Source organism: Syngnathus acus, chromosome 17 (assembly GCF_901709675.1).
Source record: "Syngnathus acus chromosome 17, fSynAcu1.2, whole genome shotgun sequence".
Taxonomy (NCBI): Eukaryota; Metazoa; Chordata; class Actinopteri; order Syngnathiformes; family Syngnathidae; genus Syngnathus; species Syngnathus acus.
Window position 1 is genome coordinate 6884526 of NC_051102.1, and position 18070 is coordinate 6902595.

Below are 18070 nucleotides of genomic sequence, written 5' to 3' on the forward strand. Positions count from 1 at the left end.
TCAACAAGACCTTTATGACCCCTTGCGCAATGCCAATCCATCACCCAATCAAGAATAGGAAATCCTATTTGGTCAAATTGCAGCAAAACTGTAAAACAATACGAAACTCACTTGCCCATTTTTGGCTGCTATGGCATCTAAATGGCCTGCGCATATGTGGCGTATTTCGAGTGCGTCAGTGTGGGGTGGGGACAGCTCGCTCTGGTGAATTATTTAACAAAATCGGTGGGCTCCTCTCTGTGCCTCTCCGCGCCAGTGGTGGCTCCCAGCATGCAACTGCCCACATTGAATAAATCATGTGGATAATCCTCAATTGAGAGCCAGCACGCACACTTGATGAATGAAAGACAATCATAGGCGGTCATCTTGTAAATCCACATTCATGTTTAATGACATAATTAGACTATGTACATCGACTATAGATTGTTTTCACATAGATTCTCATTTAAAACATTCTTTTTTTCCCCCCATTCAGTTCAAACATAGGTGTACCGACACGCCGACAGGTGGTCCACTATAGAAAAACATCCAACAAACAAAACAAAACAAGAAACAGTTGATTATAACAATGACGAGCGCTCGTCTTGTACGTGCACTAAAGTGCTAGTGTCATGCAAATATTGGACGGATAACTGCCTCACGCAGATGCATAATTCGTCATTCTCTTCACCCGTGTTTTCATTTGAAAAACGGAAATACACTAAGAACAACCTTTCGGGTCAGGGGAGGGGGTGACATCATCATTTGTCTCCGCTTCGCACCACAGAAGCGTAAGTTTTGTTCCCAATTTTGGAATTGACGCAGTCTTAACATTCAACCGAGAAATGCAAAAGTGCATGCCGACACATGGGCCAGTGAGACATTTATGTGAACAGGCACCTTGGATGGACATTTAGTTGGGGCTGTTGTTATCAAGGAGTATTAGTGCTACACAATAACATTTGAAAAGTTTAGAGAAATTTGGAGAAAACAAGTCATACTTGTGAAAAGGTTTCCAAGAAAAATGCACATCTTAAAAGTTTTAAAACTTTTTTTTTTCCCCGTGAAAATGTTGTGTATTAGACTTAAAGACTCAATTTTGACAAGATTAAGTTAGATTTCCTTGGACTGACATTTATAACATTCTTAATTTAATCTCATATATATTTATTGATTTTCCGTGTGGCCATAATAGTCCTTTGTATGATTTAAATGGTACAAACACGTAACATTCAAGTTAAGAAAAAAGATCGACACGCATGTGGACTAAAGACGAACTCGAGTGTGAAGAGGCACCTTTTATGAAAATGTATTGATGATGATGTGTAATACTTTGTAGGAGAGGACTACAGTACATTTCAAGAAGTTGTCTTATTTTTTTTTTCCCCTTGAGGGGTCAGCTGGTGTTTCTCAGGTGACCAATGAGCATCTCAGTCTTATTTTTGGGAGCAAATGAATGAAGGGGGAGACGTCAGAGGTAGAAAGACGAGTGTCACGCCCGGTCGCCTTCCGGGACGCTCACACGCCGTCCCGGCGGCGGGAAGGTGAACCTCCTACCGGACGCCGAAGAGTGCGGCGGCGAGAGGTTGGCCCAGCGTGAAGGGGGTCGGCGATTGGCTGGGCGGGCCGGCCGTAGGAAGCAGGAGTCCAAGGGCGGCGCCACGGGAGATCGAGGCAGGTCCTGTGGATGACAGAGACAGTCAACCTATGATGACCATGATTCTAAAACTCTCACTCAGCCTTGAGTCGGTAAAGTACTTTTTTGTGATGACCGCTTTGATCAATACAAAATGGTGGTGGTGGGCCTCCCGTCGCCCGCACAACACAAATCATGCTACAAAACTGCAAATGTGACCCACAACGGGAAACCAATCCACCTTAAGACACCATCAGGTCCTTTTACTCCAATTGCATCTTTGAAGCACATCTTTGTCAACAAATAAAAATTCCCCCTTCTAACTAAAGGCCAGCAATGTGTCTTAAGATGAACTTTTCCACTTCAAGTGTTGCCGTAAATAATGACAAACAAGATGTCGCATACTGCCCATAGTCTGCAACTGGAAAAGTGAGGGTAAATATGTAAAATAAATCAAGTGGAGCATGTCACAACCTGTCATGAAACGTGTGATATTTACATGAATCTTTAAAGGAGCATGCTTGCCTTTTCCCTTTGTATTAGATTGCACACATGAATAGCTCATAGTGGTGGCTGTGTGTCGTTCTGAGCTCTAGAGGGCGCTAAAGAGTTCCACAGGCAAAACTGCATCAATAGGCCCACTTGCAGATGTCATTAAAGGAGTGTGTGAGAATCGTGTAAAAAATAAAAATTCTGCCCATGGCCCTGTGAAGCATGCGTTGGAAATTGGAATGACTGACGGGGTGATGTTCCATGAAGCTCGCAGAAGGAGGAACTTACATCGTGGAGACTTACAGCCCCCATGGAGTTGTTAACATGACAGTGTGCTTCTGGAGCAAAGAGGGGAGGGGGGGTGGGGGTATTAAAGCAGGAAAGGTTCAATTGAAGTGGAAGACTTGAGGGTGACCTAGAAATATAAACAACACAAAGTGCTGACCGCCATATTGGGTAAGGGTGAATCGTGACGCTGTAAAAGAGTCGAGCATGATCATTAATATGTTCAATCAAGAGCCACAGTTGGAACCATCATGCAAAAGACATTTTTGATGAACACAAACTGGAAGCAGATTTTTGTGAGCAACAGGTGCAAGGATACAACTTGTTATTTTTTAGGATTGTGCCACCAGATACAGTGTCTGTGATTATTACCCAACATCTTTCTTTTTACCCCCCTTTGCAGATTGAATCTTGTTAAAAGGATTATTTGCAATTTTATCAAAATAATCTTCGGTTAATCCCGAATTACGATAAATCGTTACGCTCATTTGTAAGCGTGATCCTTTTCGTATCTTGGCTGCGCTGACGCATTCATTTTGTCAGGAGACGTTTCAGAATTCCATTCGTAGCGTGAATGAAATCCCAGCAAAGCTCTTGACATAAACAACATTACATATGTATAGAAACATAATCTAAACAGGGATTTGGAGTATTTACCTCCATGCATCCAGGCTGTGCTTTCTCTGCTTCGGCCATCTTGCTTCCTCCTCCTGCCTGCACTCTCCTCTCATCCTGCAGCTTTTTGTTGAGGATGCGGGCGGCGTTCTCGGCAAGCGTGTACCCCGGGGGCGCCGACAGGTCCTGCCGAATGCTGACCACTTCAGCGTTGTGCTCCCCCTGCGTTTCCACTATCAGCTGCACGGGGCTGGGGGAGCGGCCCCTGGTGCTCCTGGGCTCCGGGCCGGGCTCCGCGGCCGTTGTGGGGCGCGAGCGGCTGGGGGACTTGTTGAACTTGGGCACGGCGTCATAGACGACGGGGGTGTGGTCGATGATGTTGAAGAGGCTGGAGAGACCGTCGTTGATGGTGGTGTGGACCGGGCTATCCCGCGTAGTGGTTGAGCGTGCCCACGCCGACTCGCTGTTGCCCTTCTGGGGGGTCGTAGGGGTGGCGGCTCGGCCGGCGTTGGGCATCTCCGCCTTGTTGGATGACGAGCTCCTGCGCTGAAGTTTGGGCGACCCATATTTGGGCGAGCAGCAGGGCCGCTCAAACTTACTCTGGATGACCGGCGAGTACTGGACCTTCCTGGTATTGCGCGAGGGGGATGAAATGGGGGTGCTGCCCCCTTTTGGGGTGAGGCAGCGGTGGGGGCTGCTGGTCAGGTTCCTCAGCAGGTCCGTCTGCAGACCCACGCTGATGGTCTGCGTGGTCTGAGTGCCTCGCGTGGTGAAGCCGTTGGTTTGACACGCTATATCACGTAGCACTGACCCAGGTGGGCCGGTGCGGATGGCGTTCCTCACCGAAATGGCCACCTCCTTCATGTCATCGCTCATGTTCCGAGCCAGCTGGAGCTCCAGGGAGGAGGCGTAGCCCACCGTGGAGCAAATGGGAGACTGGTTCGGGGAAGTCCTTAATCCCCCGGCTTCCAGAAGGCCACACGGCCACCTTCCACCAGCTAACACCTCATCTGACCCGCTGGCCGTCTCCCCGTCACCTCTGGCCTTGTTCCCCTTTGCGTAATGAACGTCAGATTCTGGCTCTGGCCCAGCTCTTGTGGGGCTATGGAGGATGTGGACCCCTTCTCCCATACCTACCCTACTGTTAAGTGTGCTGCTGCTGGTGGTGGTGGTGGTCAGGCTGGGGCTGGTGGTGAGGAACCAAGAGGGCGGTTGGAAGGACTCCGTGAACGGTTCTAGCCCCCGCGTCTCTGAGGTTTTGCCGGCCCACGTCGATGACGAGAAGTCCCAGCCCTTATTGTTGAACTCCTCGATGTACTTGAGGTCATCTGGCGAAAGAGGCGGGGTGACGTCGTCGTGGCCTTGCTCGCCGTGCCGCGTCTTGTCGGGGAGAAACGGCGAGCTGTCCATCAGCCGCTGGAAGTCGCTCATGGAACATACCGACTTGGCTCTGGACGGAATGCGTACAACGGTGATCCGAAACCATTAGAATCTTTTACAATGGGGTGATGAATCAGCATCTGCAGCCGCAAACTCACCGAAGCAAACTACCGCCACTCATTTCCTCATCAGGGTACAACTCGGAAGCTCCTTCTCTCTCGGTTATCACATTGAGGGCCTAAAAGACAAAAATTGCCATAAATATCCATGGATTCATTTTCTACACTATTCTTACTATATCTATGTATTTTCTACCACTTAAGATGGTGGAAAATCAGACTCAGGAAAATAATAATAGCTAATGGCACCCTTGACAGACATTGAGGACAACCTTTTACCTCCTTCATGCAGGGGAATCTCTTGTCGCTCTCCAGCCTGCAAGGCGGGGGGACCTCCAGGCTGGCGAGGGGATCCAAAGTAAGAGCATCCAGGAAGGGGCTTTCATCCAGGAAGGGGCTTTCCGTGGGCTTTCGAAGCCTCACGGCGGCAGCCCCTCCTTGTTCCACCAGCACGGCGTCCGAGTCGGAGAGGGAACGAGCCGGTGGCATCAGGATAGATGCAGAGGAACGCGGGGACTGGGGAGAACGTGGGGAACGTGGGGAACGTGGGGAGCGTGGGGAGCGGCCACCGATGCATGCGCCGTTGTCCTCTGCGCCCTCACCTCGCCGGCAGTTCAGCTCCCTCTGGAGCTGACATATTTTTTATTTCAATAAAAAAAATAAAGGACATCATATGTAAAATAGTTCTAAAATGACTCCAAACCTTCTCCATTTTGTGGTGGAGATCGCGGGTACTGCCATCCCACTCCTGCCTCTGGTGCTCAAAGTGCTCCAGCAGCTCGGCCCTCTCGCGGCTCCATCGCTTCTCGCCGTGCTGCAGCCGCCAGCGGAGGTCCAGTGAGGTGTTGTGGCTCTCAGCCAACAGACGCCGGTGCTCCTCGCGCTCCTGCTTCACGGCCCACTCGGAGTCCAGGGCCGCCATTTCCCCTTCACTCCCCTGAGCCTGGCCTCGCGTTCTTCCTCGCGCCTCCTCCTCCACCTGCACGACACACTTTGTCGCATGGGGACCCTCGGGAGCGCAGCCGAGCGTCCATCTGTACCTTAGCGAGCTGGCACTTCATCTCGGCCCGTTTCACCTCCCAGGTGGCTTTGTCGTTGGCGTAAGCCTGCTGCAGTTGGCAGCGCCGCACCTCCTCCTCACGCAGTTCTTCCCGAAAGTGCTCAAGCAGGCTGCGTAGCGCCTGTAGCATCCGTCTGTTCTCCCCAAACTGCAAACATGTTGGATGTCAAGAATTTTTCAAAAAGCTCCAGTCTATGGAATTACCTGTTGCTGGTACTGCAGGTGTCCATCAGGCGCCCCATCAGCCTCCATCTGCTGCGTCATTCCACTAATCTCAGAGACGCCCTCCGACTTCTCCACCTGTGCGGGCGGATGAATAAATAGCACAAAATATTTGCAACGGAGAGCATCTTTCATTTTGTCGCCAAATAATGTTCCAAGCGGCTCACCTCAGGCCGTGCACCGTCCTCGGGCAAAGCAGCGTCCCTGCTTCCGAGCCTCCAACGTACCAAGGTGGATTTGAGCTTCATGTAGAAAATGGCCGTGTTGCGTCGGAAGAGGCGAATTTCTTGCAGCAGGGTGGCTCGCTCCTGAGCCCAGGAAGCTTCCGGACCCTGGAGGAGGCCCGGCAGCTCCAGACGCGCTCGCTGGGGTTCCGAGCGTGAACGATCGTCCTCCTACCAAAACAAAGAGGTCGGGGAATCAGGGGCGTTTATTTATTTATTGCATCTATTTAGAAGGGATTTTTCTTTTTTATAAATACATTTTTGTTAAAAAAAATTGACCTTAAGTAAAAGGGCCTCAGCTTCCGCTATGCCTTTCATTTATGATCGTTTTTCTTTTGCCTACCAAGCTTCAAAAGCAGTTTTTCTACATTTCATTTTATTTCTTTATTTGATGCTGCAAATGCTCATACTTGAGGCATCGAGATGACCGCAGTATCCCGTTCATCTGTCGCGACTCTAATCCGTCGTTCGTGATCCGGACGAAGCTGCACGTCGAGGGCAGGAACCTCCCGCAGCTGCAGGCAACAAAAGTGAGACATTAGTCACGTGATTAAGCCCAACATTTTTGACTAAAGCCTTAAATTCTCCTGTTGCCAGTTAAATGGACCTATTTTAAATAGTTGAGAAATAAAAATTCTTTTTTTTTTTTACATTTTAAGCAAGTGGTGGCAGTGGGGAGGTATACAATATATGAATATTTTTGGCCGTGACTGACCTCTGTTCTTAAAACCAGTGGTCTGTGGTACCTAGCGAGTCCCGCAGCACCTCCCCTGCTCTGGTTGTGGGGCTCCACGCCTCGCTCCTGTCCTATGCGCCACTCCAGCTCATCCCTCTGATCGGACTGTGAGTGAGGAAGGGTGGGTGGAGGGGTTCGGGAAGTGTACAGGAGGGCATGGAAGGGGGGGGGGGGGGGGGGGGGTGGAGGAGATTGTGGTGATGTGGACAAAAAAGACAAGAGGACAACAAAGCGGGTGAGGAAGAAAGACCTCGAGCAGGACACAGAAAGACAAAACTGTGAATGGCTGATGAATAAGAGCAAAAAGTGGGAGGGGGGGGGCTAAAAAGACAACAGACTAGAGTAGAAAAAAGAGCGCAAATAGGAAGACCAACTTAAAGATGACGGCGTATGACAGAGATGAGAAGAGGACAAGGATGAGGATGAACACAATGGCGGGCTGGAACATCTGAAGGAGGGGGGGAGGGAGGGGGGGGTGAGAAGGAGGGGGCAATTCAAGGTGGAAAGAATGCAAAAGACTCATTATGAAGCGCATGCAATGACGGACATGTGAGTCCAAACTAAAGCAGCTGGCTTGAGAAGTAACCATGGAGAAAAAAAAAAAAAAAGTGCAGTACGACAAGCGAATCCGCCCAAAAAAGGTGGCTAGGAGAAACAAAATAGCCGCTCAACATGCTTGTGTATTGTTCAAGGCAAGGAGATAGTTAGCAGCAACGTTCCGTGACAACTAAGAATGGAAGTGTCTGGAAATTGAAAGGCCAACTGGAGGTCTGATTGCTTTAAACTTGTGAGAGCTGCAGAATCCACCCAGCTCCACCGGGAGCACAGCAGGAAGAGGAGGACGAGGAGAGGGAGGGGACCAAAGCACCTTCCCTTCTCGGCCTGGGCGCTTGGAGAGCATTCCAAAAAAGCCAGCGAGCTCCCTTCATCATGCAACCCTGCTTTCGAGCCTTTTTTTGTTTGCTGACACACAACGGGATGTTTGTTTCCTTGGTGACAACGTGCAAACACAAAAACAGTGACGCCCATTAAGAGCCACAGAGATAAGAGGCAGGCCTTTTCAGAAGCCATCCACCATGCAGTCAAGTTAAAAAAAAAAAATGCTCGGATTGCGGCCAAGTGGGCAGGCAGTGCGTGTGGGCAGGCGGGCGGCAAGCGAGGCGGTGCTCTATGGGGAGCATGTGCGTGAAGATGCGGATGGCAATGCGGTGGCGGCGGGACATGATGGCGGCAAGGGGAATGGTGCCAGTGCGGTAGAGCTGGGTGGCTCTCGACAGGCATCTAAACAGGATTCTTCTAAAGCTAATTGAACGGGGTCTTGTACCCTCAGCTAGCTTAGGGATCCAAAATGGCCTGTAGGCACTCATTAGTTGTCCATTTCCATCCAAAGATATAAGGGCAGTGGTTGGTCGGGGTTCAGGCCACCAGGATCCCTCATTAAGTCAAAATAAAAGCCATTTTGAGAAAAGCTGTTGTGTGTGAGGAGATCCCAAAATATGGTGGGGGTAAACCAGTGTATGATCGAACACGGAATTGGTCAATACGTAGAAAGTTGCAACGTGAAATTACCTGCAAGTCTGTCATCAGGTCTCTCCCAAAATTGCCAATGGGAGAATCCCGGGACATGGAGGTGACCGTGGATAGGAAGCTACTGGACTCGGTGAGGTTTGGCATCGGGGACAGGTCATCCGTCCTCTCCCTCAGTCCATCGCCAACGTGTTCCAGTTTCTCCACGAAGATGTGCAACTCGGTGCGGAAAGCCTTCATGCGGGTATTGACGGTGTCCAGGACTTGGGAGTCGCCTCCTCCCTGAGAACCCTCAGCCGTCGTCACCAGAAGCCCGCCCTCCAGGATCAGACTGTCCGTGTCAGTGATCAGACGGTCCACCGACTTTCCCAGTCTATCTGCCTCTCTTTTCACGTTGGCAAAGGATTCTCGTTCCTCCCTGCGGCGGTTGGCGAGTTCTGCGGCGTTAAGTTCCGTGCCGTCTGACGGTCGGATGCTTGCGAACCCTGAGGTGGTGGTGGTGGTTTTCTCAAAGAGGTCTTCAGAGTCGCTCTCCCCACCAATCGGGCCTTCCCTCTTGGGTTGGAGTAGAAGGAGCCGCCCTGCCTCCTCGTCCTCGGCTACTTCCCGCCGGCCGGCGTCGCTGTCTGCGTCGCTGTCTCGCGGACTGCCAGTTCTCAGGCCCAGATGCGCCGCCAGGTCGCAACGCTGGACGTTGGACAGAAGAACCCTGTTCTCGTACTGAAGCTTCATCACTTTTCCGCTTAGGTCATTAATCTGCATCCTAGCTGATTTCAGCTCCTCCATCATCAACCCTCCACCATTAGCAGGTTTAAAAAGTCCTTCCGCCGCCACGTCCTCGGTGCTGAACTTGAAACGGTTGAGCTCCGAAGTAAGCTGCCGGTTGTGGTCCTCGATCTCCGAGATGGAGCGACGCAGCAGTTCCGCTTCCTCCTCTACAAACTGGAGGTGACGGCGAAGCTCGCCGGCCGACTCGAGCACATCGCCGCCGCCGTAGGGTGACGAGGGCATGCTGGAGAAGGGCTCCCTGCCGAAGCAGTCTCGTTCGTACTGGCAACGGATGTCGTCGTTTTCGGCCCGCAGGCTGCGGTTCTCCACCTCCAACTCAACGATCTTCCTCCCCAGAATGTTGGCTTCCTCTTCCACCAGCTTGAGGCGCAGTCGCAGCTCTGCTTCACGAGTGGAATGAGGGCCGCCGCCGCTGCTGCCGAAGCACTCGGCCAGGGGAAGGGGGCTGTCCACGTCTCCGTAGACCGACTTGTACTTCTGTAGCTCCTGCTCCAGTTCGTCTTTCTCCCGGCCCAGCTTGGCCATCTTTTTACGCATCAGACCTGACTCCTCCTTGGCGAATTGGAGCTGGCACCTGAGGTCTGCGCTGTCCTCCTAGTGGCGACATGACATATTTATAAATGAATAGCTCTTTCACACAGCAATGCCACAAAACTGTTGGATATAATAATAATATTTTAATACATAGTTAAAGCTTTTATTTTCATCTAAAGAAATAAAATATGAACAAATAAAGTGAATTAAAATCAAATATGTACATTAAATGAAATAAAACGGAACTATATGAAATTCTTTAAAAACAAATATATATATATATATATATACATATGTAATTGTTTTGCATTTACCTGGCTGGTGGATTTTTTGTCCTTAAATGAGCTCCCCCGTCTCCTCGACGCAGTCTGCAAAACACCCATAAAAATCATTTCATAACAAACCACTGTATCTGACTCTTATTCCGGTATTGACTGGAGGAGATGAGAGCAATAGATGACGGCTCAGGAACGGGGAGATCCGTTTGAGATTTTATCGATAATAATCCCGTAAAAGACGGAGGCTGCAGAACATTAATCCTCGTTGGGGAGCTTGCGTAACGTTAAACATTTCCGTCGTAAGGTCAACGTCTGATGATGGAAGAAGTCTTTAACGTATTTAACGCAGACCGAAGATTAGACTGCGACTATGGTCTGAGCCTGCATCATTGTGTTCAAACCCTTTTTCAGACCTACATACGGATGAGTATTGGGAAGAAATATTCCCGTTTTTACTATTAGGTTTAGTTCTTCTGAAAGTCACTTCTGACCCCCTAAAATATAATATTTTTTCTTCTTCAGCCATGTCTTGGATTGGTTGAAATGCCAATAGGAGGGATGGGCCCCAGTTAGTCATCCCTGGTGGAGCAAAAAAAAAAATAAATGACTCAATCGTTGGCTCTGCAACAGGGAGGAAAGGCTCACTTAGCAACATGAGCAAAACATTTACTGGGTGGGGCCTGAGAATCATTTTTCCCGTGATCCTTGAATTAGATTTTTGTCTGTCACACGACCAGGGTGACTCCCATATGTTCACTGAGCGTCTCCAACACTACTACTGTTCTAATTCCTCGCCATGGTGACACAGCTAATCTTCTGTCTGGGGAGACACAGGATTAGACCTCCATAACCCTGAAAAAGTTGAAACAGGTCAAAAGGTGGTCTGTTGCATACGAGCCAACAAGTAGCATTTGGTTAGCTGGTTAGCTTGTCAATGTTGCCTCCGAATGTGGGTGGAAGACGACGGGAAAAGGAGGACACTGCAGCGGCAAGAGCCTTGTCGACGCACGCCGCTAATGGGATTTAACGGGGGGGGGGGTTACTCCCCGAAAGAGGGTGTGATGGCTGCACAAAAGGAGCTTTTGAGGGCGGCTGGATGCAGATAAAGCTTGTCTCACATACAACAGCGGAATATATCACGCTATAATTATTCTAAGGCCGATTAGAAGAGTCAGATGCGGACTCTAATCCATTTTAGGAGATGAATTAATACCGCGCACGCACTTGAGTGAATGTAAACACGACTCTGATAATTAGAGTCCAAGCATCCGGTGCGGCGGTGGGTGTTTCATCGTTATTATCCTTGGCCCAAATCATTCACCACTGTGAAGGATTCCCCAAACTGAAAATAAAATAGTAGTTTCACATAGGGATGGAAAATTTAACAGTACCTTTCCACCAAAAGTGCAAGGTATTTTTTTTTTCATATTCAAGATATTATTCATAATCACAATAGCTAACTAAATGACTGACAATATGATTGGCTGACTTGCGAGCTAATTTACAAATGACTTTTGTCACTAGTTACAAACTGATAGGACTAATTGGATGACTGAATAATTAATCACCAGACCAACTGATAAACTGAGCTAACAAACTAAACTAATGACCTAAATATTAAACAAACTGACTGACTCCATAAAACTCTAATGAGATTTAGCACAAGATTTTTGTCTGTCTGTGTGTGTGTGTTGTGTCAACAACATCAGAAGAGAACATTTGTCAGCGAGACAGGCGAGATGCGGCATTCCCTGAGGTCGCTTCAAGGTCAGGCCTCCCCCCCCTTTCCCTCTCCCCAGAGGACGAGGCAAGCATCTCGTAAACAACGTGGCCGTGTCGCAGATAAATTGGGAAGGCGTGAAACTGTTTTGACATGAAATCAGACAAAGACAAATGACACCATTTTTCCTACACATGCAACGTGTGACAAAAACTTATTAAGGATGATAAACATCCCGTCGCGGCATTTTGCTGCTTTACAAGTGTACCGATGAAACTGACAATACACGTTGCGAGTGTGTTGAATAAGTGAGATGATTTTCGTGTATGCCCATCAAAGCGCCATTGTTCCAGCCTCTGTTGCGTGTCGGCTCCCTGGCCGAGGCTCACACTCGCGCACACACACACATAACGTGGTGAGCTTCCCATGGGAACCAACCACCACAAGGCAACAGAATATTTTTTGTAACAACTAGTAACAGAATTGAGGCCAGTTGATGACATCATGGCTTTTCCTTCCACTATCTCAGCATTGGGTCTCTTCCATAAAACAAGTTGTATGATGTTGTCCAACTAGTCCTTGAATACATTACGCTGAATCGGCAGATATCACCACTGCCAAGCTTTTGATGGCATCTCTTTGTGGCAGGCTGGTACATTTGAGTGCCAACGCTCATTAAGTTCATTCAGGGGAATAAAGTACTTTTTTTGTGGCTAAGTCAAGATAAAGTCTTAAAAGTTTTGAAATGATAAGTGTCTTGAAATTTGAGGCAAATTGAGGATTTAAAAAAAAAAAAAAAATTAAGTAGCAGACAAAGTTTATCAAGATAAGAGCAGACCAGAGAGATAAATGGGTCCTATTATTTTATAATGTCTTGAATCCACCATCCATATCCTCTCCATAGTCTGGCAAATAAATGTATATTCAGAACTGGGAGTGACATTAGAGTTTGAAGAAGACTGAATGGGACAGTTCAAGCTAAAATGAACACAAAACTGCCATTCTGTTGCTTTTCTGACATGATGAAAATGTGATCATCTTAACAGACAGAAGCCGGTGAGAGTATTAGGATGGAACCAGAACCAAGCCGTGACCCGTTGGAATCTTGTCTCGGGAGATCTCGTCTCAAACATCACCGTGGGCTGTTGTCGCGACTAATCTTTGCTTATATTTAACCCTGCGGCTACAAAACCCTTTCAAATACCCAGTGACATTGAATCGTTGGGCGCTATTGTCCGACGCTAACTCAAAGATGCAAACGGGTGTTCCGGATGCCTTGGCCGAGGCCTACGCTCTAATAAATGAAAGAAAGAACACAGCCAAAAGAGGCGCTGTTAATTCACTCTCAACTAGTTTGCTGTCTAAACAACACAACGGGAAATTGTACAACTACATCAACGCAGCTGCCTGTGAAACAACATTTAAGGACAACCAAAATAAGAGTTAAAAACTGACAAACGATTCATTGACTGAGAGCTTTCTCCAACAGTCAGTTTTTGTAAACAAAAGTCTATCCAATTCAAAAACTGAATGATCCAATTAAAATAAACAAATAAAACCTCATTAGCATTATTCGTTGCTATCTATATACCGTATTTTCCGGACTATAAGGCGAACCTAAAATTTTCTCAAAAGCCGACAGTGCGCCTTATAGTCCGGTGCGCCTTATATATGGACCAAACTCCTAAATTTAAACTGGCCCAAAGCATTGTGTCATGAAATCAATCATAAGTGGCCCGCTGAAGACTATGAATCATGAATAAAAAAGACTATGGATCATTATTTTGTGATTATAAAGTAATTTGTTGCGTCTGAAGTTAAAATAAAAAAGATAAAATGGAGAATGATGGGATTTGGATTAAAAATCTGACATGATGCATTAATGGTGCGCCTTATAGTCCGGTGCGCCTTTATATAAGGACAAAGTTTTAAAATGGGCCATTCATTGAAGGTGCGCCTTATAGTCCGGTGCGCCTTATAGTCCGGAAAATATGGTACTACTGTACATTGGTTCAATCTAAAGCGAAAGGCGGCCTGAAAGTCAATTTCAGCCAATCAGAAAGACACTTGGGGAAAAGACCACATAATGGAGCAAAGAGGAATCATTGTATTAAGTCTTCCCACCACCAAAGGTCTGTTTCCAGTGTCCAAAAGGTCCAAACAAATGCATACAAGAATAGGAATGGATGCCAGACAACAGAGGGTTACTTGTACGGGGGGGACTTGAAGTTGTTGGGGTTGGTGCATCCAGCTGGCTGATAATGGGGTCGCCTCTGAGTCCACCCGCCTCTTGTGCGTGCGTGTCCCACGGCTCACACTTATTCGCTAATAAGGGGGGAGGGGCCTCACGGCCAGACAGTGTTGACTGGGTGACATTATCGCCACCCAACAGACGCCACGGGGGGACGTAGATTAACCATATGGAAAACTTGATTTGCATTTGGATTCAAAAGAATCAATCGGAACAAGAAGCATTTAGTGATTTACGTTTTGTACAAACTGTTTTACTTTGGCATGGCTAATACAAAAATACTCGACTGCTATGACTCCAATATTTTGTTTTCTTTCCGCCATTAAATTCCACCGCTCCACAGAAAATTTCAACAAGCCTTCAACTCACAGGATGTCATTTCCTGACATTCACATGGATTTTACAAGATAACCGGAGAAGCTTTCAAAGCGTCTTGTAAATCCCAACAAGTAAAGCATTGTGACAGTTTCATGTCGGCCCGAGTGTCTTTGTGTCAACAGAACTTTGCGTCATCTCGAGAAAAACACCCAGACGTTCATGTGAAGTTACATCTGCATTCTGGGGTAAAATATCGTCGAACACAAACCGATCGAAGCCAGTTGAAAATGAAGTTAGTGTGACGATGTAGCACTGAATTATGAATGCTCGGTGTGTATTTATGTTCAAAGGGAGAATGCAGTACGTATGTGTGCCACTGCGGCAGGGAGTCTCCTCACTCATTGGCGGAGTCTCTCTCTCCCACACACACATGCTAACTGGGTCAATGAGATTCCCTCGTATTTTTCAACCAGCTTCCGATAAGCAATTGATACTGGAATTTTGAGGAGACGTCGCAGATGCCAATATCGGTGAATAATTATCAGCCACCGATATTATCGTGAGTTGAAAGTCTATAAAGTAAAAGTTTTCGCTTTCACTGACCTCTTTGGCTCGCTCCAGCTCGTTTTGCAGCGCCTGCTTGGCGATCTCCACCTCGATGATCCTCTGGCGCAACTGCTCGTTCTCGTCCTCGGCTCGGCTTCGCTTATCCTCCACGCTCTCCAACTCGTTGTGCAGGCGCACCGACACGTCTTTGGCCACCTGAGGTCACGTGATAGCATTACTCGATAGATTTGATTTCACACGGCTATTTCGAATAGTCAATTCTGAATCTGAATTTGAATTGAATTCAGTACTAAAAGCACACGTAGACGCTTGACACCTTGAGATCCTGCTCGAGGGCACGCAGCAGCTCCCCGTCCACGTGTCCCGTCTGGGCGGCGCGCAAGCCCTTCTGCTCGGCCTTCCTCAGGCGGTACTGCAGAATTCGGCAGTTCTTGTTGGAGCGCTCCAGCTCTCGCCGCAGCTCCTGTAGCTGGTAAACCTCCTCATCCATGTAGGTGTCCCGCAGCTCCTCCATCTCGGCCCGCAACTCCTCCGCCTCATCCTGCAAGCGCAATTTGTTTTCCATTGAATTGTTTTCACAGGTCGACTCAAAGAAGTCATTAGTTTTTTTTTCTCTGCGCTCTTCCAATCTATTTGCACCAGTTTGAGTTTGTCTATCTTCCGGCCTTGAGCATGTGGTGGCTTCTTAAAAGATTGCGGTGACCCTCCTACTCTACTACTAAGCAATTCTCAAGCTGCCCATTCTAAATTGCACATGGAAGCACAGTTGAATACTGAAAGGAGACATGAAATATTGGTGCATCCCACAGAGATAAGACGCTTAGTTACATCATCAGCGGTGGGTGACACAACCAGACCTCTCTAATCACAAGCATGTAATCCCCAAAGGTATGCTGCTCTATTCTCTTCTAGTTTTTCATTCAATTCTGCAAAGTCCATCTTATTTTGATTCATCTCTTGAAATCTTCCGAAAGGCAAGCACGGGCTCAAAGTTTGATTCCAGTAGCTTCAAATTACGATTCTATTTAAGTTGGTAAAAGTAAATTTTTTTCTTATGCTCGTTACTGCCCCCAACAGGATCGGAGTGGACCGGAAGCGCAAACTCTCAACTGGCTGACGTTCTAATTAATAAATGATGTGAAGTCTAAACATTGATTTCCCTTCTCCACTAAATGTCCCTTCTCATGATTGGCTAAATGCTCACCATCTTCATCTGTGATGTGACCTCATCTCACTCTAACTGGCACTTTAGCTTGAGTTCATTCAAAAACACATTTGCGCATATGTCGGCTGTCCATCGACGAATGAACAATCCTTTTACAATTTTCTCTGGTGACAGGCTTTTACGAGAACGAGCCGTATTGATTGACTGAGCTTTGTCGAGAAATACAAAGTCGACCGTTTTAAAGGGTTGAGGGCTTTACGGTGCACAATAACGCCAGATAAACACCCTTTTAAACATTCATTTCCAAGTTTTGTCCCGAATACAAACACCACAGGTGTCATTTTCAAACCAATTTCAGTGACAAAATCAACTTGTGAGGTGTTTTTTGTGTGAGTGCGTGTGTGTGTGTTTGTGTGTTGGGGTGAACCAGCTGGCCCCGCAGGAGGTCGCTTGAGCCCAAGCACACATGGGACACGCAAGTCCTCAGGGACGGACGGGGCGGCTTTAGTGTGGAGAGCAAAGCTGATTAACCACCCGCAATGTTGTCACCAAGACACACACACACACACACACACACACACGGATACATTGCACACAATGTTAATTTGGGTCAGAACAGAATTGTACACTTTCAAATACACACACCAACAACTGTAAAGAACTCACATTATGGATTAGTTGTCTCCAACCATGAGAATCAAAATGAACGTTTGATCATTTTCATCTCATTAGGAGAACGCAAGTGTTGCGTTCTCTGGGTGTTGAGTGGGAAACTCTCCTGCAGTCCATTAAGATTCATTCAATCAGCAAATATGACAGTCACGCGTGCTTACCTTCAAATAATCGTTCTCAGATTTCAAATCCTCGATTTCCCTCAGCAGTTCTTCCTCGGTTCCTTTGGGTTTCTTCTCGGGACCGGTCCGGACCAAACACACCGTAGCCTTGGGGGCAGGATTAGGCAGCAGAGTAGACGGCATCACCGGCGGTTGTGTCCGCAACGGACGCTCTGACCCCGGTTGATCCTTATCGCTGGAGCCGGTACCGGACTCAGCGTCGCTGCTGGCCACCGGCGCCAACTCGGACGGGCAGTCCGACAGGTCCGAACTGCTGTCGGTCTGACCGACATGACCAGTCGGTACCCGGACCGGGGAGCCATGTCCGATTTGGCCGGAGCACGCCGGGACGAGCCTCTCCTTCTTGGTCTTGGTGAGGGTCGGACTGCAGGCTGCTTTAAGTTCTGCTCCGGGGAGCCTGCCTGGCCTTTTGACCAGCCCGGCCTTGGTGCTACTCCGGGCGCCCGCGGCGGGCTTCTCTTTCGTCGCTGCGAGATTGCGCCTGGAGCCGCGGTTGGGACCCTGTTGCTTGCCGAGTTTGGGTGATTTGGGTCCGATGACCGGCGGCTTAGCGGCGCGGGCGTGCACGTCCTTCAGAAAAGGTCTGGCTGGGGAGGGCACCCGATTGGGTCTCTTCTTCTCCGGCTGGCTCGGTCTGGTATCGCTGCCTGCAGAACCATTGGAGGTCTCCATCATACATCAGCAGGAGGAGAAGGAAGAAGGGGAGGAGGGGGGTGATGGAGGAAACGCTCGGTCCTCGGCACCGTGGGACGGGAACAACAGTTGCGGAGCGTCTTCCTAATCGGGTTCGAGATGAGCATCCTGCGCGGTACCGCGTCGTCTAGTGTGCGCTCGCTCGCTCACTCACTCACACACCAGGGTGTCATTGTGGTCCCCCGCGGAGGAGGACGACTGCAGTCATACCGGATTAGGGGGGGAGGAGACGGGCAGGTGGCAGACATGCTGGCGGATGACATGTCGTAGCTAGACTCGGTCTCCCTTTCGGTTGCGGATGTCCATGTCCTCCGGCTCGGCCCGAGTCTCGAGTAATACTTCTTGGCGAGTGTGACTCGACGTGTCAGATCCGCAAACGCTGCGGTTGTGTGACGCCCGTGATTGGCTTTACGGCGCATGCGCAGGTTGCAACACGCGTGCACAAACATGCGCGCGCGCGCGCCTACCTCGTGGGTTTTGGATGGAAGCAGGGCGCTCGTGCACGCGCATGTTCCGTTCACTTGATGCACACGCCAGTCAGGATTTCAGCTCAGTATTATTTATAAATTTAACAATTCAACCTTATGACTCATTCATCTCTCAATGGACACTTACATCTAAAATTC

The 18070-nt window shown here is 48.5% G+C and overlaps 1 protein-coding gene across 4 annotated transcripts; it reads right to left on the reverse strand.

Moving 5' to 3' along the window:
• Nucleotides 1-361: 361 nt before the first annotated feature.
• On the reverse strand, nucleotides 362-17855 carry LOC119137209 (microtubule cross-linking factor 1). Of its 4 annotated transcripts, XM_037276338.1 has the most exons (16): nucleotides 16731-17855; nucleotides 15049-15273; nucleotides 14769-14927; nucleotides 9913-9966; nucleotides 8318-9658; nucleotides 6728-6853; nucleotides 6423-6527; nucleotides 5956-6183; nucleotides 5771-5866; nucleotides 5547-5714; nucleotides 5210-5485; nucleotides 4786-5136; nucleotides 4546-4625; nucleotides 3050-4457; nucleotides 2396-2445; nucleotides 1570-1660 (listed from the first exon to the last, which is right to left on the reverse strand). In XM_037276338.1, the coding sequence occupies exons 1-15, from the start codon at nucleotides 17424-17426 to the stop codon at nucleotides 2407-2409; spliced, it is 5352 nt and encodes a 1783-aa protein (XP_037132233.1). In that variant the 5' UTR covers nucleotides 17427-17855; the 3' UTR covers nucleotides 1570-1660; nucleotides 2396-2406. The 4 variants fall into 4 exon arrangements, with proteins under 4 accessions (XP_037132230.1, XP_037132231.1, XP_037132233.1 ...); XM_037276335.1 differs by lacking the exon at nucleotides 2396-2445 and having other exon boundaries at nucleotides 362-1660; XM_037276337.1 differs by lacking the exon at nucleotides 1570-1660 and having other exon boundaries at nucleotides 2435-2522.
• Nucleotides 17856-18070: the final 215 nt, after the last annotated feature.